The sequence below is a fragment of the Panthera leo genome, chromosome E1 (assembly GCF_018350215.1).
Source record: "Panthera leo isolate Ple1 chromosome E1, P.leo_Ple1_pat1.1, whole genome shotgun sequence".
Lineage (NCBI taxonomy): Eukaryota > Metazoa > Chordata > Mammalia > Carnivora > Felidae > Panthera > Panthera leo.
In genome coordinates this window covers 8,946,496-8,973,524 of record NC_056692.1, presented here as the reverse complement: position 1 = coordinate 8,973,524, position 27,029 = coordinate 8,946,496, and the positions used below count along the sequence as shown (strand labels likewise).

General features: G+C 45.6%; 1 protein-coding gene across 3 annotated transcripts in view; it reads left to right on the top strand.

Moving 5' to 3' along the window:
- CDRT1 (CMT1A duplicated region transcript 1) overlaps window positions 1-24,604 on the top strand; it is a 32,296-nt gene extending 7,692 nt beyond the window's left edge. For 2 of the 3 annotated variants that reach the window (XM_042916649.1, XM_042916647.1), the window contains 7 exons: window positions 51-251; window positions 5,508-5,629; window positions 9,544-9,692; window positions 10,667-10,809; window positions 13,585-13,743; window positions 15,602-15,870; window positions 23,747-24,604. In XM_042916649.1, the coding sequence (XP_042772583.1) occupies window positions 51-251; window positions 5,508-5,629; window positions 9,544-9,692; window positions 10,667-10,809; window positions 13,585-13,743; window positions 15,602-15,870; window positions 23,747-24,555 (1,852 nt within the window). In that variant the 3' untranslated portion in view covers window positions 24,556-24,604. The remainder of the gene's footprint in view (window positions 1-50; window positions 252-5,507; window positions 5,630-9,543; window positions 9,693-10,666; window positions 10,810-13,584; window positions 13,744-15,601; window positions 15,871-23,746) is intronic. The other variant, XM_042916648.1, reaches the window with a different exon arrangement.
- The last annotated feature ends 2,425 nt before the right edge of the window (window positions 24,605-27,029 follow it).

Sequence of the window (27,029 nt, the reverse complement as noted above, 5' to 3'; positions counted from 1 at the left end):
CTTGCATGGATCATCCTTTCCACCCCCACCCCACCCCTCCGGCAACTCAGGTGGGACCGAAACAGAATCATTCACTATTCCGGGGGACATTTGGTAGCCGTGTCATCCAATCGGAAGATCCAGCTTCTAGATGTCCTACAAGTAAAGGAGGTACCCATCGTGTTCCAAGGCCACGCCGGGAGTGTCCGCGCCCTCTTCTTGTGTGAGAAGAAGAACTTTCTACTGAGCGGAAGTTATGACCTGAGTATTAGGTGAGTGGTCCAAGGGCGTCGTGGTGCCCACCCCACCCAACGCCTGAAGTCAGCTTGTGGAGGAAGCAGGCGTGCCTTTTCCTTTTTGTGTTTAGCGAAAAGGTACCCTAAATGATACCGACTTCTCGAATAACCCGAAACATTTTTTCTTTTTTTTGGCAAGGTAAAAACCAATTAATTTGTATATCGTTTAAACTTTAACAAGATGAGATAGATTTATAACAATGATCAGATCTATTTTCTTTTTGAAAAAATGTTCATTTATTTATTTTGAGAGGGAGAGGAGGGGGAGAGAGAGAGAATTCGAAGCAGGCTCTGCAGTTTCAGTGTGGAGCCTGATGCGGGGCTAGATTCCCCCAAACCATGAGATCACGACCTGAGCCGAAATCAAGAGTCGGATGCCTGACTGACTGAGCCACCCAGGTGCCCAGAAATCCTTAACTTTAAGGTAGTCGACTTTGCAGATTTGACTCGTTTAATAAGAAATCCCTCCCTGTGATCTTTGTGTCTTCAATCCACTTGAACCTCATTTTTGTTATCATATGAGGTAGAAATCCAATTCCATTTTTTCCCCCTTTCCTCTTTGCATTTGTATCTAATTACTTAAGTACCATTTATGGGAAAAAACTCCTCTTTCTCCCATTGGTCTGTCCTGCTGCTTTGTCATAAGATAAGTGTCCATAGATTTCAATTTCTTGGCTCTTTATTCTGCTTCTTTTGCCTGTGTGGCTATTGTTGGTCAAAACCACACTATCTTAGTTACTTTGGTCTTTAAAGTCTTTTTTTTTTTTAATTTTTAACGTTTTATTTATTTGTGAGAGACAGAGAGAGACAGAATGAGTGTGGGGGAGGAGCAGAGAGAGAGGGAGACACAGAATCCGAAGCAGGCTCCAGGCTCTGAGCTGTCAGCACAGAGCCTGATGTGGGGCTTGAACCCACGAACCGAAAGATCATGACCTGAGCCGAAGTCGGATGCTTAACCGACTGAGCCACCCAGGCACCCTAAGGTCTTTAAAGTCTTTATACCTGGTACAGCAGGCAGCCCCCCCACCCCGCCCCATATTGTTCTTCATGTGTTCTGTCTTTTCTTGGATTTTGCACTTTGTTGGGGGGAGAGGGGGAGCAGGTTTCTTTTCATTCTTTTTTGGGCCTCAAGTGCAAAGGATTGAGTTGACTATAATTCTCTGTTCACATCATATTATTATTATTATTTTATATGTTTATTTATTTTTGAGAGAGAGAGAGCATGAACCGGGGAGGGACACAGAGAGGGGGTCAGAGGATCTGAAGTGGGCTCTACCCTGATAGGGTGACAGCAGCGAGCCTGATGTGGGGCTCGAACTCATGAACCGTGAGATTGTGACTTGAGCCAAAGTCGGACGCTCAACCGACTGAGCCACCCGGGTGCCCCTGTTCATGTCGTATTGTTATTATTGGTCTGTACAAGGCTCCATTCCTGTTTTATTCATCTATTTATTAATTCTATTTTCTCTATTCTTCACTCCCGTTTCCTTCCCCATGGGCTACCTTCTCATCTTTGTCAGTGTGGATCTTTTTATTTATGTGAGTCCTTTGAAAATGTGTATTGGGGTGCCTGGGTGGCTCAGTCGGTTAAGAGTCCAACTTTGGCTCCGGTCATGATCTCGCGGTTCGTGGGTTTGAGCCCCTTGTCGGGCTCTGTGCTGACAGCTCAGAGCCTGGAGGCTGCTTCTGATTCTGTGTCTCCTTTTCTCTCTGCCCCTTCCCCGCTCATGCTCTGTCTCTCTCTGTCTCTCAAAATGAATAAACATTAAAAAAAAAAAAAAGAAAATGTATATGGATATATTTTGTACACATGTTTATAATTTTCATCCACGGTTTCTTTGATTTATCTATCTATCTATCTATCTATCTATCTGTCATCCATGGTATTATTTTAAGCTTATCTTGGCTTTTCACTTTTGTACCCCATTCTATGTTCCAAAGATTTATCCATTACTGTCTAGTTAGTTTTGTAGTACTCCAATATACATTTCACCTACTTGCTTCCCCAGTGATGGAAACTAGCTGGCCTCCAAATAAAGCTGCATGGAACATCTTTGTCCCCTCGTGGACATTGTGAGATTTCTTAGGTATATATATGGCCAGCAATGGACTTGCTGAGATATAGGGTAGGTGCTACCTAATTTGACCAAGTACTAGACTGAATTCAGAGTGGCTTTATGGGTCTACATTCTCCCTAGGAGGGATCCTGTAACTGTATTTCCCTACCAACATTGGGCATCAGCCAGCTTTCAAATTTTTGCCAGATGGGTATGTGTAAAATCATTTCCATTTGCATGACTTTGGCTACTAATAAGTTTGCCTCTTTTATAAATTGCCTGATTATATCTTTTGTCCATTTTTCTATTGGGGCTCCTCTAATTTGCTTCTTGATTTGCAGTTCTGTGTGTTTTCTTCTAACTTTTAAAAAAATATTTATTTATTTTTGAGAGAGAGAGAGAGATAGAGAGAGAGAGACAGAGCATGAGCGGGGGAGGGCAGAGAGAGAGGGAGACACAGAATCCGAAGCAGGCTCCAGGCTCCGAGCTGTCAGCACAGAGCCCGATGCGGGGCTCGAACTCACAAACCGTGAGATCATGACCTGAGCCGAAGTCGGACGCTCAACCGACTGAGCCACCCAGGCGCCCCTGTGTTTTCTTCTATATATTAGTCCCTTGTCAGTTTAAAAATTGCATGGGGCGCCTGGGTGGCGCAGTCGGTTAAGCGTCCGACTTCAGCCAGGTCATGATCTCGCGGTCCGTGAGTTCGAGCCCCGCGTCAGGCTCTGGGCTGATGGCTCGGAGCCTGGAGCCTGTTTCCGATTCTGTGTCTCCCTCTCTCTCTGCCCCTCCCCCGTTCATGCTCTGTCTCTCTCTGTCCCAAAAATAAATAAAAAACGTTGAAAAAAAATTAAAAAAAAAAAAAATTGCAAATGCCATCTTCCATTTCTTCATCAACCCATTAACTTTGCTTATAGTGTTCTTTGTTGAATGAAAATTCTAATATTGCTGTAAGACGACGTATCAGTTTATCCATTGTTTTGACTTGTGTCGGTGAGTCTGTCTAGTCCTAGGTCACAAAGACGTTTTAAAATATTTTGTCCTATTAACTTTATTTTTTAAATTTATTTTCCAAAGTTTGTTTATTTATTTTAAGTAATCTCTACACTCAAGGTAGGGCTTGACCTCATGACCCTGAGATCAAGAGTCGTATGTTCTTTCGACTGAGCCAGCGAGGCGCCCCTTGTCCCATTAACTTTATAGTTTGACTTTTTGCATTCAGTTCTTTGAACTATTTGCAGCCCAACTTTGTATGTGATGTTGGGTAGGGTTTCATTATATTTATTTATTTTGAAAGAAAGTGAGCAGTTTCCCCCACAGTGGTTATTTAGTCAGGAACCTGCCATTTTCTCCACTGACCTGTGTGGGGCAATCTTCATCATATGGTGATTTCCCCACATATGTCTCTGTGAGCTCTCTCTTGTAGACTCTTGGTTTGTTTTTCTGTTCTTGCATCAAAAACATCTTCCAAAAAAGACAATTCCTATAGAGTAGTTTTAGGTTCATAGCAAAGTTTGAGAGCAAAGTACTGAGATTTCCCATTACCTTGTGCTCCCCACATGCACAGCCTCCCCGGCCAGAGCGGGACATTTGTTACAACTGGCGAACCTCCATTGACACATCATAAGTCACCCCGAATCGGTAGTTTACTTTAAGGTTCACTCTTGGTGGTGTACATTTTATGAATTTGGGCAAATGCGTGAAGACGTGTATCCATCATCATGGTATCATATAGAATTATTTCCATTGCCCTGAAAATTCTTGGGGCTCTGCCTAGTCATTCTTCTCCTTTCCCCCCACACCTGTGACAGATGGGTAAGGCCACAGGACCTTTGGGAGTATTATATATATATTTTTTGTTGTTGTTTTTATTTATTTTTGAGACAGGGAGAGACAGAGCATGAATAGGGGAGGGTCAGAGAGAGGGAGACACAGAATCTGAAACAGGCTCCAGGTTCTGAGCTGTCAGCTACAGAGCCCGACGCGGGGCTCGAACTCATGGACCGCGAGATCATGACCTGGGCCCAAGTCGGCCGCTTAACCGACTGAGCCACCCAGGTGCCCCCCCTTTGGGAGTATTAGAAGAAAAAGCTTAGCACATTCGAAGGAAAACAAAAGAAACACTTATTAATCATTTATTATGTACCAAGTCTCATAAGAACTCTATGAGGCAACTACCATTATTAGCCTCAATTGGCAGATGAGGAAGCTGAGATACAGGGTGGTTCATTAGCTCCTCTAAGATCATACAGCTAGTAAGTAGGTGATGGACTGGATTGGACTTCAGGCAGCCTCACTCCAGAATCTACTACCTTAACATTACATTTTTGCCCTGTCATAAAAGCAATCTGGGTGAAATGCGAGTCTGTATCAGCGACAGTTGAGAGACCTCAGGCAAATTTGCTTATTAAAGAACAGTGTGACTCATACCTCTGTTCCCGTAGATCTCTAAGATATGCTTTAGAAGTACCCATAAGATGTTTTGGATCCAAATGGCTGAAGTAGATTGTTCTGTTGTTCCTGTTTGAAGACCACCTCTGCTGTTGAATGGGTGCCATGGGTTTTAAGCCTGGTGGCCATTCCAGAAACCTCTTCCAACGTAATACCAACCAACATTTATTATGCATTTCCTACCCGTTGATCGCTGTTCCAATGTTACACGAATCAATGCAGGATTTCTCAACTTGCGGCTGGAAAGTACCTTCTGTGGAGGCTGTCCCATGCACTGGAGGACATTTAGCCGTACCCTTGGACCGTAGCACCGGATACATTAGCAGCTCTCTCCCTACTTGTGACAGCCAAAAATGTCTCCAGACATTGTCAAATATCCTCTAGGGGTGGAAATCACGCCTGGGTGACCATCATCCAATTTGTATATTTAATTCTTTACCAAAAACCCTAAGAGGGAACTATCATTATTATCATTGCCATTTCACCAATGAGGAAATGACACTTACACGGAAATTAGGTAACTTTCCCAAAGTTACACCTAATGGGTGCTGCCCGCCGAAAATCAAATCCAGGCCTCTGACTCTGAGCTTAACCCCGAAACTTTGCCGCCTTCCAGCAAACTGTTGATCTAAGGGAACTTGTGTGCCACATGATCCCTTGGGCCCTCAGAAAAATCTCAAAATCATTTCTTGTTTTTTTTTTGTTTTTGGCCTGATTCCTGCAGATACTGGGATCTGAAAAGCGGGGCTTGTATACGAATCTTCAATGGCCACCAGGGGACAGTCACTTGCATGGATTTATATATGAACAAACTTGTCTCCGGAGCAAGAGATTGCCAGGTGAAAGGTGAGAAAGAAATGCCTTAAACTTTCTAAGAAGCTTCCCCAAATCCATGGGTTGTCAAAATACTTGTTTAGCTCATTTCTGTAGGAAGAGATTCTTTTACTCATCCATCCATCCATCCGTTGATCCATTTACTTCACAACTATTAGCAGAATACCTACAATATGCTAGACGCTGTGCTAAGTGCTAAAAAAAATGAATATGACCCTGTTCAATATGGCTTTTTATTTCCTCAAGAGCCTCATAATCTCATAATGGAGACAGATACGTAAATATACAATGGGGGATATCATAAAGATGTGAATGGTAACTGCCGCCATTTATTGAGTACCAAGTTCGTGGCTGACGTCGGTGCTTTACCTGTATTATCGTATTCAACCCTCACAAGAAGCCTGTGGCATGGATGCAGATGAGGAATCCAAAACTCGGAGGAAAAAAAACAGCTTGCCCCAGATCAGAGCCGCTGAGCGGTGGGGTGGGGATTTGAACCCAGGGCTGTCTGACTCTAGATCACGCGCTCCTAACCAACACGCGGAGTTCTTTTTTTTTTAAATTTTTTTTTTCAACGTTTTTTATTTATTTTTGGGACAGAGAGAGACAGAGCATGAACGGGGGAGGGGCAGAGAGAGAGGGAGACACAGAATCGGAAGCAGGCTCCAGGCTCCGAGCCGTCAGCCCAGAGCCTGACGCGGGGCTCGAACGCACGGACCGCGAGATCGTGACCTGGCTGAAGTCGGACGCTCAACACGCGGAGTTCTAAGGGACCACAGAAATAAGAGGGAGGGAAAGCACCACAGACAGGGTGCTGTTCGAGTGCGGTCTTGATGACGCGTCGTTCTACAAGCGGTGGAAGAATGAATGCCATTCTAAGCAGAAGGGACAGCATAGGCAAATTTGCAGAAGGTTGAAGAAAATGGTGTATTGGGGGAATTTCCCCTTGCTGGGTACGGCTGCAGTAGAGCGTGTGGTGTCGGACAGAAGGCTGGTTACTTTGTTTGGGGCCAGATTATCAAGGGTCTTCTGCATCCGGGTAGGAAGTTGACCTTCATCCTATAGAATGCAGGAGGCTATAAATGCACTCTGAGCTGTGGACTGACATGATCAGATGTGTTTCTGAGAAAGATGACTCTAGTCATAGTATGGGAGAAGGTTGGAGGGAAGGGACTGTGTGGAGATGGGGACAAGTGAAGACAGTACCCAGTCTGGAGAACTGCTGTGGTATCTTCAGAATAGCCAAGGACAGGGGGCGCCTGGGTGGCTCGGTCGGTTGAGCATCCGACTTCGGCTCAGGTCACGATCTCACCGTCCATGAGTTCGAGCCCCGCGTCGGGCTCTGTGCTGACTGCTCAGAGCCCGGAGCCTGTTTCAGATTCTGTGTCTCCCTCTCTGTGACCCTCCCCCGTTCACGCTCTGGAGGCGAGGGACCCAGGAAGTCACAGCGTGTTAGGTGGGGGCAAAAGGGGCAGGAAAGCGAAAGCAGAGTGATGTTCCGTATGCCGGCACTCAGACCGGCTTAAGAAACTTTACTCCCCACCTCCTTGCCCTCCTTGACCTGACCGGAAGTTCTCGTTGCCACGACTGCGTTGAGGAGTAGAGCGGACGGCATGAAAGGAGGAGAGTTTGGAGGTGGAAGGGCAGACAAGGCCTCCAAACTTGAGAGAGTCTCGTGGGGCCCCCGGCAGGGCTGCAACTAGGACAAGGGGAGCTAGGCTCTCACCTCGGGTGTAAAACTTAAGGGGGCACCCCAAACTCCTGGTAATCAAAGATCCCACATTTTCGCACAATATCTAAAAGGCCAAAATTAATTCACAAAATACATGATGGAAAAAAAATATCCCAAGATCTCTCTCTTCCCCCTAATCCTAGTCCCAGCCTCCTGGCCTACCTGTTCCCCCTGGGTTTCCCCCAATGAATCTTTTCTCAACAATTCCCAATGAATCTTTTAATTCATCCTTCAACTTTCTCCCCCCCCCCCACTTTTTTTTTAAGATTTAATTTTAATTTTTTTTTTAATTTTTTTTAACGTTTTTATTTATTTTTGAGACAGAGAGAGACAGAGCATGAACGGGGAGGGGCAGAGAGAGAGGGAGACACAGAATCGGAAACAGGCTCCAGGCTCTGAGCCATCAGCCCAGAGCCCGACGCGGGGCTCGAACTCACGGACCGGGAGATCGTGACCTGAGCCGAAGTCGGACGCTTAACCGACTGCGCCACCCAGGCGCCCCAAGATTTTATTTTTAAGCAATCTCTACCCTCGACGTGGGGCTCGAACTCACAACCCCGAGGTCAAGAGTCACACCCTGTATTGACTGAGCCAGCCGGGAGCCCATCAACTTTGTGCTTTCTAATTGGATAAGAGGCCAACGTATATGGAAAAAACGAGTGAAGAAAAGCGTACTTACAGAAGTTAGGGTTGATCTAGCGTATGGTTACGAGCATGGGTTCTGGGGCCAGACTCTAAGGGTCCGAATCCCAGCTCTATCTGCTTGCCATCTGCGTGATCTTGAGCAGGTTACTGAACCCCTCTATGCCTCAGTTTCCTCATCTGTGTAGCGGGGAATAAAGACAGTAGCTGTCTCGCGAAGACGAGTTAATATACACCAAGCACTTCCAATGGGGCCTGGCTCGTTGTTAGTGCTCTATGGAGGTATCGGCTGCGGTCATTACTTGGTCTTAGGTTGCGGTCATTACTTGGTCTTAGTTTGTACACTCTGTTGCCTGAGAGGTACTTTGGGGCTGATGGGGCCAACTTTAACGGTCTCATTCCCGAATCTGTGGTGCCTGCTTTCAGTTTCTTCCTTTAAGGTCTATTCTCCCACCTGCTCATCTATTTTCACACCTTCCCAACACTCGCAGGATGGTGGGTGGTAGAAACATGGAGTCTGCCCCCAGCTGTGGCCGTCTCTCAAGTAGTAAAATCCAGAAGTCAGATTCAGAAATCGGTTTTTTAAAAGGAATAAACAAACATTAAAATGCTTTCAATGTTGATTTATTTTTGAGGGGTGGGGGAGGGGCAGAGAGAGAGAGAGAGAGAGAGAGAGACAGAATCTGAAGTAGGCTCCAGGCTCTGAGATGTCAGCGCAGAGCCCGATGCGGGGCTTGAACTCACGAGCTGTGAGATCGTGACCTCAGCCGAAGTCAGGTGCCTAATCGACGGAGCCCCCCAGGCACCCCCAGAAATATGGTTAAATGTAAATAAGGATAGACAACTTGCTTTTCCTTTGGACATAGAAGGGATGAGTCAGGAGAATAGTATCTGGAAGGAATAATGCCATGAAACACGTGCCGTGATTTTCCTGAAATCCACTCAATAGCAAGTATTTTTCAGGCTCAAGAAGGAGGCTTATTAGTGAAATAAGTCATACAGAGAAAGACAGATACCATATGTTTTCACGCTTATGTGGATCCTGAGAAACTTAACCGAAGCCCATGGGGAGGGGAAGGGGAACAAAAAGTTAACAGAGGGGGAAGGAGGCAAACCATGAGAGACTCTTAAAAACTGAGAATAAACGGAGGGTTGATCGGGGGTGGGGGGGGGGCGATGGGCACTGAGGAGGGCACCTGTCGGGATGGGCACGGGGGGTGGTATGGAAACCAATGTGACAATAAATTTCATATTAAAACCAACAAATAAATAAATAAAAAAAAGAAGGAGGCTTATTAGAGATGAGCTGTCTAGCGCTTGGACCCCAAGGCTGAGTTGTAGGGTTAGAGCCAAGGTCTCTGCGTTGCTGGCTCTCTCAGGGACCCACGGTCAGGGAGTTCTGTGCTGCAGGCTCATGGAGCTGTTGGTGAGCCTGTAGGGGTGCTGGGCCAGGCGGAGGCCTTCTAGGGTCTCCCTTGATGGGCGTGGCTTCTGTGCCGGGCTGTAGAACTCCACCATAACCTGCCTTCGTGCCCCTCCCCACCCCTTTCAGAGTGGGATGTCGAGACAGGGAAGTGCCTGAAGACGCTTAAACACAAAGACCCCATCTGGGCCGCCAGGATCAATGACAGCTACATCGTGAGCAGCTGTGAGCGGGGGATAATCAAAGTGTGGCACACTGTCACGGCCCAGCTGGTAAAGGTGAGAGAGCAGTGGGCTGGCGGGGGCGGGGAGGGGGGAGGGGGGGACCGATGGTCATGGACGGGAGGAGACTCACGGTCTCCCCCATAGAGCTCTTCAGACCATCCTAAAGGTACCGTGTTAGAGTCACCCAAAGGGTGGTCCTGAAGAATTTTAGGGGAAACTCCCCTCCCACTACCCCCCCCCACCCCAAAAGAGGGCCATTCTGAGACTGTGGAGGGTCAGGGATCATGTGACTTACGTTGTCACGCAAGTGGTGGTAGCAGGCTACGTTCTGACTCCGTATGATATACGGGCTCAGGGTCTTTTAACAGTGGCTTTTCCTTTTCCAGAACATTCTACCCTGACTCTTGCATGGGGTAAGGAAATGAACAGAGTCACAGTAGTTTTTCTCCTTACTCTCTGGTGAAAAGAGAACAGTGGCTGCTCTTGAAAGCGACTGAATGCTCACACACACCCAGAGTGTTGCTAGAGTTGAAACCTCCTGGCTCTAGCGGGCGGTGGTGAGATACATTTGTGCCGGGAACACAGGAGCACAGCGAGAAGCTGCTGGGCCGGCTGGTGCATTTTCTTCCCACCAGTATTGTTGTCACCATGGTCTAACCAGCAGTTGCAGGCACGGGGAGGCCCCAAGTGTCCTGCGGTCCTGGCAGGGACCTGGGGTTGGAACACACCTGACCCTTCACCTTGTGGCAGAAGACGATGATGAATTCTGGCCCTCTCTCGGACTCCAGGAGGATGAGGCCTGCCCCAGCCACAGAGCCCTCAGGAGCAAGGCTCTCCTTAATCATTCCTTCACTGGGGAGAGAGCTCTGGAGAGAGGGAGGCATGGACACCACTGGCTTTTTCAGAACAAAAGCAAAGAATGGCGGAGTGTGTTGGGATTCATCCAGAGAAGCTTCCAGCTTTGGGCCTTGGAGGACTCACAGTCTGAGTTGCAGATGGGCTGAAAACAGAGGCATCTTCTCTTGCAGACTCTCATTGGCCACGAGGGAGCCGTGAAGTGTCTGTGCTTTGACCCGTGGCATCTCGTCTCAGGAGGTGCAGATGGCCTGGTCATGGCCTGGAGCATGGTGGCAAAGTACGAGCGGTGCCTCATGGCCTTCAAGCATCCGAAGTAGGTGCCAGGAAAGCCCTGGTTGATGGATGTGGGACTCTCTCCTTTCCCCTCACAGCCTAGATTTTGTAACAACGGTACTAGATGTGGGTTAGGCTCATGACACATGTGACACATTTATATCCGTTATCAGACGACATTAGGCGCGTTCCGGGTGGTATGGCCACACACTTAACATCTGTTTATGAATATTGGCAGAGCCATCCCAAATAATGCCAATTCCAGTAAACTGAAAATTCTTGGAGTTGGTCTTTACCCCAGGCCTCTACTTAAAATCATCCAAGTGCCAAAGATTTAAAAATAACCAAGGGGTTAAAGAAGGAGCTTTCTTACAAGTCTGCCGGCTACATTCTATTCCAGGACGGCAAACGTCTCATTTTACCATTCCAATCCCAGTTTAGTGGTGGTGGCTGCTTGGAGCCAGTGGAGAAGTAGTCTGAGGTCACATTTGAGCTTGTTTGCAGAGGATCTTGTGGTCAGTTAATGGTTCTGCCACGGCCACGGGTTTTTGTAGGCTGTGTGACGTCACTCTTGTACCGCGTGAACAACGCTTCTTCCCCTGCGTGCGTTATTGAAAACTCTAGGGAAACAAGATGCTACCCTAGTTGACTAAAAGAGTGAATGGATCTTCTAGGGGACCTATCACCGAGAGTTATTTAGTAAAATATGGCCCTAGATTTCCTCGTGTCTTCGTAGGAACCTCTTGAGCCCGCACGCTGGCCTTGTGGGAGGTGGGAGGGGATTTGAGTTACATGTGTGTGTTTACTCTTTGTGGTGTGTGACCGCGTTATTGGTGAGTGGGTGCTGCGAAGGGCTTCTGTTCAGTGATTTATCCGGGGTTATCAGTAAGCCTCTTAGCATGTTGTCTGGATTATCAAAACTTACGAAAGGAAAGAGTCAGGCTTTAGGATGTCGCCTGAAAGTTGTAATTATATGTTTTTATTTTATTTATTTATTAAATGTTTATTTATTTAGTTTGAGAGAGAGCGCACGAGCATAAGAAGGGGAGGGGCAGGGAGAGAGAGGGAGACACAGAATCCGAAGCAGGCTCCAGGCTCTGAGCTGTCAGCACAGAGCCCGACGCGGGGCTCGAACCCACGGACCGTGAGATCACGACCTGAGCCCAAGTCAGAAGCTTAACCGACTAAGCCACCCAAATGCCTCTTATTTTCACTTTTAGATGGGGCGACCAGTGGATCGACTGATCTATCCATCACAGGAGCCACATTGACCTCTTTGCTGTCCTTTGAACGTGCTAAGCGTGCTGTAGCTTTCAAGGTCTTTGTTGTTTCTGTTTTGCTAGTGGTTGGGGCCTTGAAGTGTCTTAATCTGACCAGGGCTAAGGCCGAATGGTATGGGGTGAATGTCATTCTGTTAACACATTATGTCAATAATCATACTCCAAAACCTGAGCTGACACTCACCTTTTCATCAGATATTTGTTGAGGACCTTCTACGAGCTGGGCCTTGTGTTAGGTGCTGGGCATGCGGAGATGAGTAAGAGACAGGTTGTGAGAATTTAACAGTGTACCTGAAGTTTGTGTATGTGTGTGCGAGGGGAGGGGAGACGATGGAGATAGAGGGTGGTTTTGTGGAGAAGGTAGCACATGAGCAAGGCCACAGACGGACCTGGATGGGTACAGATGGCAGGGATCCAAGGACTTGTTTGAACACATAAGATCTAACAAATTGGTGGCATCAGATTCAACTTAAAGAAAATTTTTAAGTTTATTTATTTTGAGCGAGAGCGCACGAGCTTGAGCAGGGGTGGGGTAAAGAGAGGGGGAGAGGAATAATCCCAAGCAGGCTTCGAGTTGTTGGCACGGAGCCGGGTGCGGGGCTTGGACCCGCGAACCACGAGATCAGGACCTGAACCAAAGTCGGATGCTTAACCGATTGAGCCACCCAGGCGCTCCCGAATTCAACTTTTTAGCATCATTAACAGGAATGGGGTAATTACATTTTGTAGCTGAATACTCCACACGTCTGGAGGCCCGCTTGGCTGCAGCCGCTGTGGGAAGGTTTTGTGGGAAGCATCTACGTCACCTGGCCCTCTCTCTTCTGCTGGTCACCACCAAAGGGAGCTCACACATTTCGTCCCTGGGTAAAACTTTCCTTCGGGACGTTTCACTGGAAGAATGAAAGCCGCTCATTTAAGATCCCAAAGGAACTGCTTAAACACTGGGTTTTTGCTTCCTATAAAGATGATCATTTCCCCATGTGTGGATTTCTTTCTTCACTGATGCTAGGGACGCCTGGCTGGCTCCATTGGTGGAGCGTGACTCCCGATCTCGGGGTTGTCGGTTCGAGCCCCGTGTTGGGTGTAGAGATCACTGAAAAATATCTAGTGATACTATCTGAAAAGGCATCAAAACAGTAAGTTCTCAGCATGACTTTTTCAGAAGTCATTAGCTAGGAACCAAATTGTAAGAGAAAGGCGTGATCACCTCTGGATCAGACCCCTCCCCCCCCCCCCCCCCCCCCCCCCCCCGCCCCGGCCAAAAAACCCCAAACAAATAAAAAACAAAACAAAACAAAAATGCAAAAGCACAAAACCCGTGACAGAAGCCTCTGTGTTTCGCCACCTTGTGGCACTGTGACCGGACTGCAGGAAAAATAACCACGGGATGGGAGGAGAGAGGACAGCCACGTCTTGAAGGTGAATGGCGGTCGTGACCGCTGCCTCGCCACCATACACAAAATACCCCACGCTACCAACACACCCAAGCCTTCCAGCAACACACGGGTACAGCCTGCCGCTCTGTTCTCTTCCAGGGAGGTGCTTCATGTGGCTCTTCTCTTCCTCCGGGTCATCAGCGCCTGTGCCGACGGCAAGATCCGCATTTACAATTTCCTAAACGGGAACTGTCTGAAGGTGATGAAAGTCAATGGCAGAGGTGACCCCGTGCTGTCCTTCTTTATTCAGGGCAACAGGTGGGTGGTAGGTGTGGAGGTCAGAGCCGTGAGCAATTCTGTTTGGATGATTTTCTGCTCCCCTGGGACACCAGCCTTGGCTTTGCTGGCAGGAGGAGAGAGTGGGCAGGGCTCTCCTCCAATTTTGGCGGTAGAAGGGTAATATTTTGGCTATACAGGGGTAATATTTTGGGTAATATTTTGGCGGTAGAAAGGTAATGGTCTTGCGGGGGACTAATCGGACTTTGCACAAAGCTTAGCAGTCGGGGTTCACATTGCTTTTAATTTGTTCCGGATGTCTGGGCAAGTCAGGCCGTGAGTACAGTAAGGCACTGCCGTGAATGTGTAGACAGACCCTGCTTGGCTCCCTGGCCCTGCCTTCTCTGACCATCTGTCTCCGATGCCCACTTCTTTTTTTTTTTTTTTTTAATGTTTATTTATTTTTGAGAGAGAGAGAGAGAGACAGAGCGTAAGCAGGGAAGGCGCAGAGAGAGAGGGAGACACAGAATCCGAAGCAGGCTCCAGGCTCCGAGCTGTCAGCACAGAGCCTGACTAGGGGCTCGAACTCACGAGCTGTGAGATCACGACCTGAACCGAAGTCGGGAGCTTAACCGGCTGAGCCACCCAGGTGCCCCTTCTGATGCCCACTTCTAACGCAAGGAGACTTCTGGGAGGGTGGGGGATGGCTATAGCGGCCGGTCCAGTGTCCATTGGGGAAGAACCGAGCCGGTGGGTTTACAGAAACCAGAACAATGACTAATTATATATAGTATTACACTTGCTATATGCTAGGTTCGGGGTGATATTATGTGAAAATACCCAAATAGAATTGTCTTTTACACAGATCACTTGAGACATCAGTTAATCTCCCTGAACCATATTGCCTTCCTTTTTTTTTTTTTTTTTTTTTTTTGGTAAAGAACAAAAACCTGATGTTTTATTTATTTATTATTATTTATTATTTTTTTTACATCTATTTATTTACTTGGAGAGCGAGAGAGTGGGGAAGGGGCAGAGACAGAATCCTGAGTAGGCTCCGTGCTGTCAGCCCGACACGGGGCTTGATCCCATGAACCACGGGATCGTGACCAGAGCTGAAGTCGGACGCTTAACCGACTGAGCTACCCGGGTGCCCCACAGCTGTTCTGTTTAAATTTAGGGCATGCTCAGAGACTTTGGGGGTGATGGAGGGACAGGGGGAGCAAAGTCCTCTGTTACAGTTTTCCTCATCCCCATCACAGCAATAGAAACATGGTATTTGGATACTGTGCTTGAGAAAAAGAGTGAACTTCAAGACGGTGGGGTGCAGAGTAGCTAAGTTTTCTGCGTTGGGCAGCCTAGGAACTTGGTACTCACTCCGTGAATGGAAATTCACTTAAAAATATTTTAACTTGAGGGCCGCCTGGGTGGCTCAGTCGGTTAAACGCCAGAATTCGTCTCAGGTCATGATCTAGCGATTTGTGAGTTCGAGCCCCACATCGGGCTCTCTGCTGGCAGCACAGAGCCTGCCTTGGGTCCTCTGTCCCTCCCTCTCTCTCTGCCCCTCTCCCACTGGTTCCCTCTCTCTCTCTCTCTCCCTCTTTCAAAATAAATAAACTTAAAAAGATATTTTAACTTGGAAAGTAAAGTAATCAGAACACATGGCCGCGCTGACACTTAATTTTAAAGGAAACGACCCTCACCGCCCCGCCGGCTACCTTTCATCACTCCAGATCCTTCAGTAGCCGACACCATCCTGCTTGTACAGTCTCTCCCCCCGGGCGCTGTTCCCTTGGCCTCGGCATTGGACACGACCGTGATTGACATGCCTTATTTGGAGGCCCGGGCAGTGGCGGCCTTCATGCTCCTTTTGTGGGCGATCTTGTTGCTTTTGTTCCAGGATGGTGATCAACACAGAGAGCAATATTCTCATGTTCCAGTTTGAGAATGTTAAGTGGCAGTACTCCCTGGACAAGGCCAAACAAAAGAAGAAGGAGAAAGAAGAGGACAGGGAAGAAAACGGCCTTGTGGAAGTTCTCTCCAGGTCTAGCACTCAGGTTTCCAGCCTGAAGGACTCGTTATCCAGTCAACAAACCGTGACCCAGGAGTCCCTGTTAAGTAAACCAGGCAGGTCCCGAGTTTTCCGGAGGACAACCAGGTTACTTACAGGTAAGAGAACTGAATCCCAGGCCACCTCAGTGTACCCGATGGAGTGGATGAGAGGGTGGCAGGATGAGTTTCTTTGTAGGGAAAGAACGAGCATACAGGTTGGGGAGGGGCAGGGAGGGAGGGAGACACAGAACCCGAAGCAGGCTCCAGGCTCCGAGCTGTCAGCACAGAGCCCGACGCGGGGCTCGAACCCACGAACCGCGAGATCGTGACCTGAGCCCAAGTTGGATGCTTAACTGACTGAGCCACCCAGGCGCCGCAATGATTTATTTTATTTAAGTTCATTTATTTATTTTGAGAGAGAGAGAGAGAGCGAGAATGGAGGAGAAGCAGAGAGAGAGAGAGGGAAAGACAGGATCCCAAGCAGGCTCCACACTGTCAGCACAGAGCCCCATGCAGGGCTCAAACTAAGGAACCGTGAGATCATGACCTGAGCTGAAAAGAGGAGTCGGATGCTTAAGCCACTGAGCCACCCAGGCGCCCACCAATGATTTCTTGAAAATGTAAATCTTCACCTTTAAGGAAGGTGGGAGCCCATTCTTTTTGATTCACCAACTGGTTAGCCAACTCAAGAGAATCTCCCGATTTTCAAGGCCTAGGTTTACAAACGTATTAGAATCTTTGTACAGTAGATAACTAACATCTACTCTATACTTGCCATGAATACAAAAAGCAACCAACATCTGCGCCCATCCAAACATACATTACATAATTATTTCCTTAAAACAGAGGCAAGATATTATTGTACCACAGAAAAATGAGCTATGCAGAATGTATTATCTCGAGAGCCCTGATTGATAACATGCGTACCCAGAAAATATTAGTTATAAAGCAGATACGTGTGTGTGTGTGTGTGTGTGTGTGTGTGCGCGTGAGTGCTGTTGGGAATGCTATTTATAAGACGCACAGAGAATAAATTAGGAGTGGGGTACAGTAGCCAGACTCCTTCCTTTTACCTGTCCCCGATTTTGGCATGGATAACTGGATCCCCAGATCTAAAGAGAACATCAAGAGATCACGTCCAGGCATACACTACAAATGATCAGCTCTCTCTTGAGGAGACCAAGAGGTTTAGGTGGTGCTTAAAGCTTGGCAATCAGTAGGAAAAGTGGGTGAGAGGAAGGGCAGGAGGGGATGTAGATCTTAGGCTCCAGATGACTTACCTAGTGTGACACAACAACAAATAAAGTGATAGTCTGGGTGAAAATCATTCGATGACCAGCTATGCGCCCCCCCCCCCCCCACTTATGTTGACCTAATCGAATTATATAATTACTGTGACTTCCTCCTCAATCTTCAGTAGGAGTGTTAACAGAGGCACCTCAAAGTCAAGGAAAGTCAAAATCACCCCGAAGATACGGCAAGAAGAGGGCGAGTCCTGTTTGTAAGGAAACAAGGGGGCATAGATGGTGGGCAAGAGAGTTTGGAAGCAAAAATCCTTGCAGGGGATACGACAAACAGTGATACTTTATTCTGGATCAGGGGCAAGATCCTCTCTCTCTCTCTTGCTCGCTCACTTTTCCCCATCTAGTTTTTCAGCAAGCCCATGACCTTGGTTATCTTTGAGAATTCAGAATGGATAAAATGTCTGGCTTTTCTTAAGGGTGATTGGTTTTTCCTTCATTGTTCCCTTACGCACAGCCTGAGAACTTCTGTAAGAGCTGCCTTTCCAGTTTTGGTCTCACAGCCTGCCTCCTCCCTGCCACTGAGACTTCTCACTTCTGGGACTATTGCGTCATCAGGAATAGAATGTCCCTTTGTTGTTTTGGAGAGACTGTGGTAAAGATTTAAAATGCCTTTCAAATATTTTTGGTTAATAGGATAGCACTTGAGTCGAACTCCCTGCAGAGACTAGCTTCAAGGTGAAGTTTCAGGAGGGCTCTACTAACAAGGGCTCTACTATATCCTTGAATATACGTACGTTTATGTACCTGTACAGGTATACCTGCAAGGGTAAAGTCTTAGCAGTGGCGTTGCCAAGAGAGGGACGAGGATAACGGCCCTTAACAGTTAGAAAGGTATCGGGGCACCTGGGTGGCTCAGTAGGTTAAGCATCGCACTTCGGCTCAGGTCATGATCTCACAGTTCGTGAGTTCAAGCCCCATATGGGGCTCTCTGCTGTCAGCACAGAGCCTGCTTCAGATCCTCTGTCTCCCTCTCTCTGCCCCTCCCCTGCTCTCACACACTCTCTCTCTTAAAAATAAATAAACATAAAAAAATTGGAAAGATATTGATATCGCACCCCTATGTTTATTGCAGCATTATTTACGATAGCCAAATTATGGAAGCAACCCAAGTGTCCATCAGTAGAAGAATGGATAAAGAAGATGTGGGTTGTGTGTGTGTGTGTGTGTGTGTATTTACTTGCATATATACATATACTATATACAAATATATACAGGTATATACCCCACATATATACATTATATATATTTGTGCATACACACACACATACACACACTGAAATATTACTCAGCCATAAAAAGAATGAAATCTTGCCATTTGCAACAACACGGATAGATCTAGAGGGTATAATGGTAAGCGAAATAAGTTAGAGAAAGACAAATACTGTATGATTTCACTCATATGTGGAATATAAGAAATCAAAGGAACAAAGAAAAAAAGATACCAAACAACAGACCCTTAACTATGGAGAACAAACAGATGGTTGCCAGAGGGGAGGTGAGTGGGGGGATGGGTGAAATAGGTAAAGGGAATTAAGAGTACACTTATCTTGATGAGCACTGAGTAATGTACAGAATTGTTGAATCATTTATTGTACAGTTGAAACTAACATAACACTCCATGTTAACTATACTGGAATTAAAATTAAAAAAAAATAATACCAAAAGAGGGGAACGCTAACATAGCTGATTGGATTTGGAAAAAAATTAGAAAGATATTGCCATAGTTATCCTTAAAAATGATATACCAATTTACAGTCTCACCAACAGTGCATGAGAGCTTCCACCACACCCGGGCATGTCCAAACTGGGTGTTAGCCATCATTTTGTACTTGCTTATATGGTAAGTAAAAATAGTTTCTGCATTTCTTTGAGGTGGGTCGCTAACAAGCTAAATGTCCACCAGCGGGCAGTGATGAAGTAGATATGGAAAAATTCACACTATGGAATACTCGCTAACAGCTACAAATTGTATCATGAGGACCTACATGTATTGACTTGGAAAGAGATCCATGATATATTATTATATGAAGAAAGACACCCTAGTGAACAATGAGTTATCACAATTCCTTTTTTAAAAAATTTGGGGGGTGCCTGGGTGGCTCAGTTGGTTGAGCGTCCGACTTTGGCTCAGGTCATGATCTCACGGTCTGTGGGTTCAAGCCCCACATTGGGCTCTGTGCTGACGGCTTGGAGCCTGGAGCCCGCTTTGGATTCTGTGCCCCCCCCCCACCCCGTTCCTCCCCTGCTCGCACTCTGTCTCTCTCTCAAAAATAAAGATTAAAAAAAAATGTGAGTTTGTTGACACACAATGTTACATTAGTTTCAGGTAAATGACATACTGTTTTGACAAGCTAACACATTATGCTATGTCCCCATTACATTGCTGTTACAATATCATTGACTGTATTCCTTATGCTGTGCGTTTTATTCCCATGACTTACTCATTTAGTAACTGGAAGCCTGTAACTCCCACTCCCCTTCACCCATTTTGCTCATTCTTCCCCCACCCCCTTCCCTCTGGCAACCATCTCTGTATTTATAGGTCTGATTCTACTTTTATTCATTTATTGTTGTTGTTGTTGTTTAAGATTCCACTTTTGAGTGAAATCTGGTGGTATTCGTCTTTCTTGGTTTGACTTGTTGCACTTAGCATCATACCCTCCAGGTACTTTCTGTGTTGTCTCAAATGGCATGATCTCATTCTTTTTATGGCTGCTTAAACATCTTCATAATCCATTCATCTATTGTTGGACATCTACATCGCTTCCATATCTTGGCTATTGTAAATAATACTATAATAAACATAAGGATGCATATATTGAATTAGTGTTTTTGTTTTCTTTGGGTAAATATCCGATAGTGGAAATACTCCATACTGTTTTCCACCGTGGCTCCACTGATTTGCAGTCCTACGAACAGTGCACGAGAGTTCCTTTCTCTCCACATTCTTGCCAATGCTTTTATCTTGTATTTTTTATTTTAGTCATTCTGACAGGTGCAAAATGGTATCTCATTGTGGTTTTGATTTGCATTTCTCTGCAAATTATTAGAGATGTTGAGCATCTTTTCATGCATCTGTTGACCATCCGTGTGTCTTCTTTGGCAAAATGTCTGTTCAGGTCCTCTGCCCATTTTTTAAATTGGGTTGTTTTTTTGGTGATGAGTTGTGTAAGTTCTTTACGTATTTTGGATATTAACCCCTGGTCGGATAGATCATTTGCAAATATCTCCCACCATTCAGTAGGTTACCTTTTTGTTTTCTTGGTGGTTTCCTTTGCTGTGTGCAAAAGCCTTTTATTTTGATGTAGTGCTGATGTTCCCACCCCCCGCTTTTTTTTTTTTTTTTTTTGCTTTTGTTCCCCTTGCCTTAGGAGACCTAGGAGATGTGTCTAGAAAAATCTTGCTACGACTGATGTCAGACAGATTACTGCCTGTGTTCTAGGATTTTTATGGCTTCGGGTCTCACATTTAGGTCTTTAATCCATTTTGGGTTTATTTTTGTGTGTAGTGTTAAAGGGTGGTCCAGTTTCATTCTTTCGCTTGTAGCTGCCCAGTTTTCCCAGCACCATTCATTGAAGAGACTGTTTTTCCCCATTGTACATTCTTGCTTTCTGTGTCATAGATTGACCATATAATTACCGGTTTATTTCTGGGCTCTGTGTTCTGTTCCATTGGTCTATGTCTCTCTTTCTTTTTTTTGAATGCCAGCACCATACTGTTTTGATTACTACAGCCTTCTAGTGTATATCAAAATCTGAATTCTGATACCTCCAGCTTTGTTTTTCTTTCTTAAGATGGCTTTGGCTATTTGAGGTCTTTTGTGGCTTCATACGTATTTCAGTGTTTTTTCTTCTAGTTTTGTGAAAAATGCTGTTGGTATATTGTTCGGGGATTACACTGAATCTGTAGATGGCTTTGGGAAATATGGATATTTTAACAATATTAATTTTTCCAGTCCGTAAGCACGGAATACCTGTTTTCTGTCATCTTTAATTTCTTTCATCAATGTCTTATAGTTCAGAGTTTAAGTCTCATCTCTTTGATTAAATTTATTTCTAGGTATTTTATTATTCTTGGTGCAATTGAAAATGGGAGTGTTTTTAAAATTCTTCTTTCTGCTGCTTCATTATTAGTGTATATAAATGCTACGAATTTCTGCTACTAATTTTGCATCCTGCAACTTTATGGAATGCACTCACTACTTCCAGTAGTGTTTTGGTAGTCTTAAGGATTTTCTATGTATAGTATCATGTCATCTGGAAATAGTGACAGTTTAACTTCTTTACCAACGTGGACACTTCTTATTTCTTTTTCTTATCTGATTGCTATGGCTAGGACTTCCAGTAGTACGTTGAATAAATGTGGTGAGAGTCGACATCCTTGTCTTATTCCTGATCTTAGGGTAAAAGCTTTCAGTTTTCACCATGGAGTATAAAATGTTGGTTGTGGATTTTCATGTCTGGCCTTTATTATGTTGAGGTATGATCTCTCTGCCCCCACTTTCTTGACACAATTCCTTTTTTTAATGTTTTTATTTTTTATTTTTGAGAGAGAGAGAGCGAGAGACAGAGTATGAGTGGAGGAGGGACAGAAAGAGTGAGACATAGAATCTGAAGCAGGCTCCAGGCTCTGAGCTGTCAGCGCAGAGCCCGATGTGGGGCTCAAACCCACAAATTGTGGGATCGTGACCTGAGACGAAGTCAGATGCTTAACTAACTGAGCCACCCATGTGCCCCCAAACAATTCCTTTTTCTAAAGGAGAAAAACTGTGTGTTTTCATGTACACACATACACACACACACACAGAGTGGTTGATTCTGGGATTAAAAAGGACAGTGGGGAAGATTTTAACATCTTAATTTTATTTAGTTTTATATGCTTTAGTAAAAATATTTAATATTTTACTATTTACTATTTTAACATCAATTTAACAATATTTAATCATCAATTCAATATTATAATTATTAAATACTATTTAATGTAATAATTTAACATTTAATAATTTAATAAAATGTTATTTATTTAACAAAGTGGACAGGGAGATATTTGAAGCTTCATCCCATCTTAGTATGTCCATACACAAACATCTTGGGATAAAACCTATTTTGTCAAGGAAAATTATATGTTCAGCACACTGTTGCATTTTATTTTCTAGTTCTGCATTGGTATAGTTTGGGGTACAGATTGTTTTTAATGTTTATTTATTTTTGACAGAAAGAGAGAGAGAGAGAGGGAGAGAGAGAGAGACAGCACAAGTGGGGGAGGGGCAGAGAGAGAGGGAGAGACAGAATATGAAGCAGGCCAGGCTCCGAGCTGTCAGCACAGAGCCCGACCTGGGGCTCGAACCCACGAACTGCGAGATCATGACCTGAGCCAAAGTTGGACGCTTAACTGACTGAGCTACCCAGGCACCCCACGTACAGACTTTTAATTGTTAGGTCAGACTAGACAATGACTTTCATGACTCAGTTATTCCTTTCGTAAAATGGGGATAATGCTTTCAGTGTATCTATGAGGTATTAGAGGGAGTGAAAAGCCCAAGTGAAAGAGAGATAATAGATTTGCTCACATGTGAAGACATCTTTGTTACTTCTAGGTATTAGGCGCCTTGGAAGTCTTGACCGTCATGCAGCATGTCAGAATGAATCTCTTATCCCTGTCAAGTGACTTTTAGAACTGCTGCTATTGTTAAAAAACATTTTAGGAACTCTTGTTTAGGAAGTGCCTTTTTTGGTCACATTGTGATATATTTAGGCTGTATATTTTGATGCAGTTTTGAGTTTGGAAAATGTCCAAAGATCATTTGGAATCAAATTTGATAAATAATTAATAAGATAGAGGTCAAACTTTGTGATGCAGTTTTTGTTTAAAAATAGAGATCGGGGGGCGCCTGGGTGGCTTGGTCGGTTAAGCGTCCGACTTTGGCTCAGGTGATGATCTCACGGTTCGTGAGTTCGAGCCCCGCGTCGGGCTCTGTGCTGACAGCTCAGAGCCTGGAGCCTGTTTCAGATTCTGTGTCTCCCTCTCTCTCTGCCCCTCACCTGTTCATGCTCTGTCTCTCTCTGTCTCAAAAATAAATAAACGTTAAAAAAAAATTAAAAAAAAAAATAAATAAAAATAGAGATCGGTGGGGCACCTGGTGGCTCAGTCGGTTAAGCGACCAACTCTTGGTTTCAGCTCAGGTCATGATCTCACGGTTCATGGGACTGAACCCCATGTCTGGCTCTGTGCTGACAGTGCTGAGCCTGCTTGGGATTCTCTCTCTCCCTGTCTCTTTGCCCCTCCCTCGCTTGTGCTCTCTCTCAAGATAAATAAACATTAAAAAAAAATGGAGATTTGTTACTATAAATTTATAAGGCCTATTTTGTGTGAATCATAAATGAGGTAGAAAGCACCTTCCCACAGGGAAGTCACAAAATGTGTGGAACATTGGGATTACATATGTTCCCTCCAAAATATGCATATCTAGAGCTGAATACACACTTGTACACAAATACCAGTATATTTCGTAAAAACTTGTCGTGTTGAATATGTCATAATTTCTAGCGTTATAGAGGATTTTTGCCCGCATGACGGCATACCCATTGGACAACAAAGACCTCAGATGGGTTTAACTTCCATGCATAACGAATTACTATTTTTCATGGAACACTCTGACTTGCTTTTGTTTTCTTTTTTTGAAAAACCAGATGATGAGAAAATTCAAAAAGAAAGACGCCCCGTAGACATGATCAAACGCTCGAAGAAAAAGTCCTGGCAAATCCCTATGTCACCTGACCAGTTCCTACTGACCGTTAATGCCCTGCAGCAGGCCCATAATTCGGGGGCATTTGCCTATCCCCGTAGGCCGCAAACCCAAGTCATCGATGCCCAGGGACCTTCGATTCCACACCCAAGGAAGGTCTTGAGTTTCAAAGGAAAATCAATCCAACACGCAGTTGATAGGTTGAGGCGCAGCGAACCTCCCATAGATGTGAAACAAACCAACATTCCCCTGGAGATCCAGAAACTGCAGCCCAACCTGAAGAACTCTTTGCACAGTCCCCGAGTCCAGTCCACCATACCCCAGCCCGTGATAATCCACCCCCGACTCACCGGCAGCTGCAAGGGTGAAGACCAAGTGACCAGCTCCATCGACGGGACCGTGCGCGCCTTCAGCCCATTAACCAGCACGCAGGTCATTAAACCGAACCGCATGCTGGCTCCACCAGCGGGCATGACAACCAAATCTGTCAAGAGAGAACGACCTCACTTCTGTACGACCCTTGATCCCTTTAGAGCGAACACTCAGTTCAAGTTGTTGACTGTAAGGGAGGAGAAAGAGTACAGGGAGGCCAAGAGGAAGGAGCATCAGGCCAGGAAGCCCACTGAAGTGCTCGATCCAGAAAAAGCCAGCAAATCTGCATGGATCAGGAAGATCCAAGGCCTGCCTATAGATAATTTCCTGAAGCAAGGGAAAATAGCGGCTCCTGAACTTGGACAAAACATGTTTATCTGAACCAGCCTTGGGGCATGAACATCTTACAATAAACAGAAAACCAAGTGGATGTTGGGGTTTGGCTACTTGTTTTCTTTGTTTGTTTGTTTGTTTGTTTTGGACTGGCCCTTGGCAATGTGGGGAGTCCGAATTATCTTCCTAGAAGCCAAAGAATGGATATAATCAAAGTAAGAAAAGAGGGGGAGCTGGGAGCTGGGAGCGATTGGCATCTGTGTTCCCACTGAAAACCACTGAAACTTATGAAAGCCCAACTTCACTGGTGGGAGATGGGAAAGTGATCATTGGAAATTGAATACCACTCATCATTACCAGTTCAGGGCTACCATTCTGATCGCACATGAATGATGGGATTGTGTTAGAATAATGCATTGGAATTCTCTGGTATTTTTGCACGGAAGCCTGATGAAGTTCAATGAGCTCAGTTAAGCATCTAAAAGGAGATACCCTCAATGGGGTTGACCTATTGCATTGGAGAACGTTATGCGTTCTTTTCCTTCTCAGGGATCTTATGGAAGAGAATTAGGCATAGACATCTTTTCTTCGAAGAGGGACACTAATATCAAGTGTGTGGATGTTTCTACTTAGACCTTCCAAGATGGTGTCAGGGACCAGGCAGGTAAAAGAGGGCGGCACGCTACCGGAGCGATGGCCCATCGGAGAGCTCAAGCCTCCTACTCCGTGGCTCAGCATGACCATAGGATGGTGTGAGATAGTAGAAAATATAGATTGGTCTCTGCCCCCAGTTCCTGGCACAGAGCTCCTGAAACCCTTATAAATTCCTAAGTGATACGAACACCAGGAACATCTCTTCTCTTTAACGAGGCGACTCTGAGTGGGCTCCTGGATGGGTCCTCGATGGGGGCTGGTCGGTCACCAGAAAGCTTGGGGATTTTAGCCCCACCCCACATCCTCTCCAGAGAGGAGAGAGCTCCAGAGAGGAGTTAATGATCCATCATGCCTACGGTGATGAAACCTCCGTAAAAATCTCAACAGTATGGGGTTCAGAGTGCTTCCAGATTGGTGCACACATCCATGCACTGGGAGGGTGATGCACCCCAACTCCATGGACCCTCCCAGGCCTTGCCCATATGTGTCTCTTTGTCCGGTTGTTCATCTGTATCTTTTAATAAGCTGGCACATGTAAGTGTTTCCTCGAGTTCTGTGAACTCCTCTAGCAAATTGCTTGAACTCAAGAGGGAGGGTCATCGGAACCTCAAATCTATAGCCAGTTGGTCAGGAGCGCAGTGATAAACTGGGCATGTGAAGAATGAGTGTATGTGAGAGACAGAAAGAGAGAGGGAGAGCTGGCACGCACGAGAGTCTTCTGGGACTGAGCCCGTAACCTGTGGGATCTGGCTCTATCTCTTTAAAATGTCAGAATTGAATTGAATTGTAGGACACCCAGCTGCTGTCACTGAGAACTGCTTGGTGTGGGGAAGGAACTCCCACACATCTGGTGACCAGAAGTGAAGTGTTTTATGTGAAGAGTAAGAGAGACAGACAGCAGAGAAGTACAGTAGGGAAGAAGTGGGCTTTTCCCTGCACAGCAGAGAGACTGAACTGAGACTTTCCTATACAGGTGGTAATGAATTCAAGTAGAATGCAAACCAAAAACAACACAAAACTCCACAACCCACACACTGGATGGGGCGCCAAACACATGGCATGGGCAGGCTAGAGGCACGGGCCACCTCTTCAGGGCCTTCGCTTTTCACCTCCAAGTGCGGGACCGTAATTCTTTGCCAAGGTTTCTCTCCTTTAAGAATTTATTTTTTTTTCATTATTAGGATATTAAGTTTATTTCTTTATTAAAAAAGTTTTTTGGGGGGGTCCTGGGTGGCTCAGTCCATTAAGCATCTGACTTCGGCTAGGGTCATGATCTTGCGGCTGGTGAGTTCTAGTCCCCCGTCGGGATCTGAGCTGATAGCGTGCAGCCTGGAGCCTGCTTCGGATTCTGTGTCTCCCCCTCTCTCTGCCTCTAACCCACTCGCATTCTGTCTCTGATTAAAAACTTTTTTTTTTTTTAATCTTCATTTATCTTTGAGAAAGAGAGACAGAGTGTGAGTGGGGGAGGAACAGAGAGAGAGGGAGACACAGAATCCAAAGAAGGCTCCAGGTTCTGGGCTGTGAGCACAGAGCCTGACTCCGGGCTGGCATCACGAACTGAGAGTTCATAACCTGAGCGGAAGTCGGACGCTTAACCCAGGCGCCCCTAGGATATTAAGTTTAAAGTAGCACCGGCAAATAGCCATGTAAAAATTGTGATTTCAACGTAAAGGATCCCCTGGATGAAGGAAATGTGCTAATACACATTATTCTATGAGTGTTCCAGTAGCACGCTGATGTAGGTCAGGCAGATAGGATATTCTTATAATCACACTGTTACAGTCACAATTTCAAAGATGATGTGAAAGTCTCTGAATTTCAGATCCTTCATAGAGCAAAATGACATCACCGGAGATTAAACTTAAAAC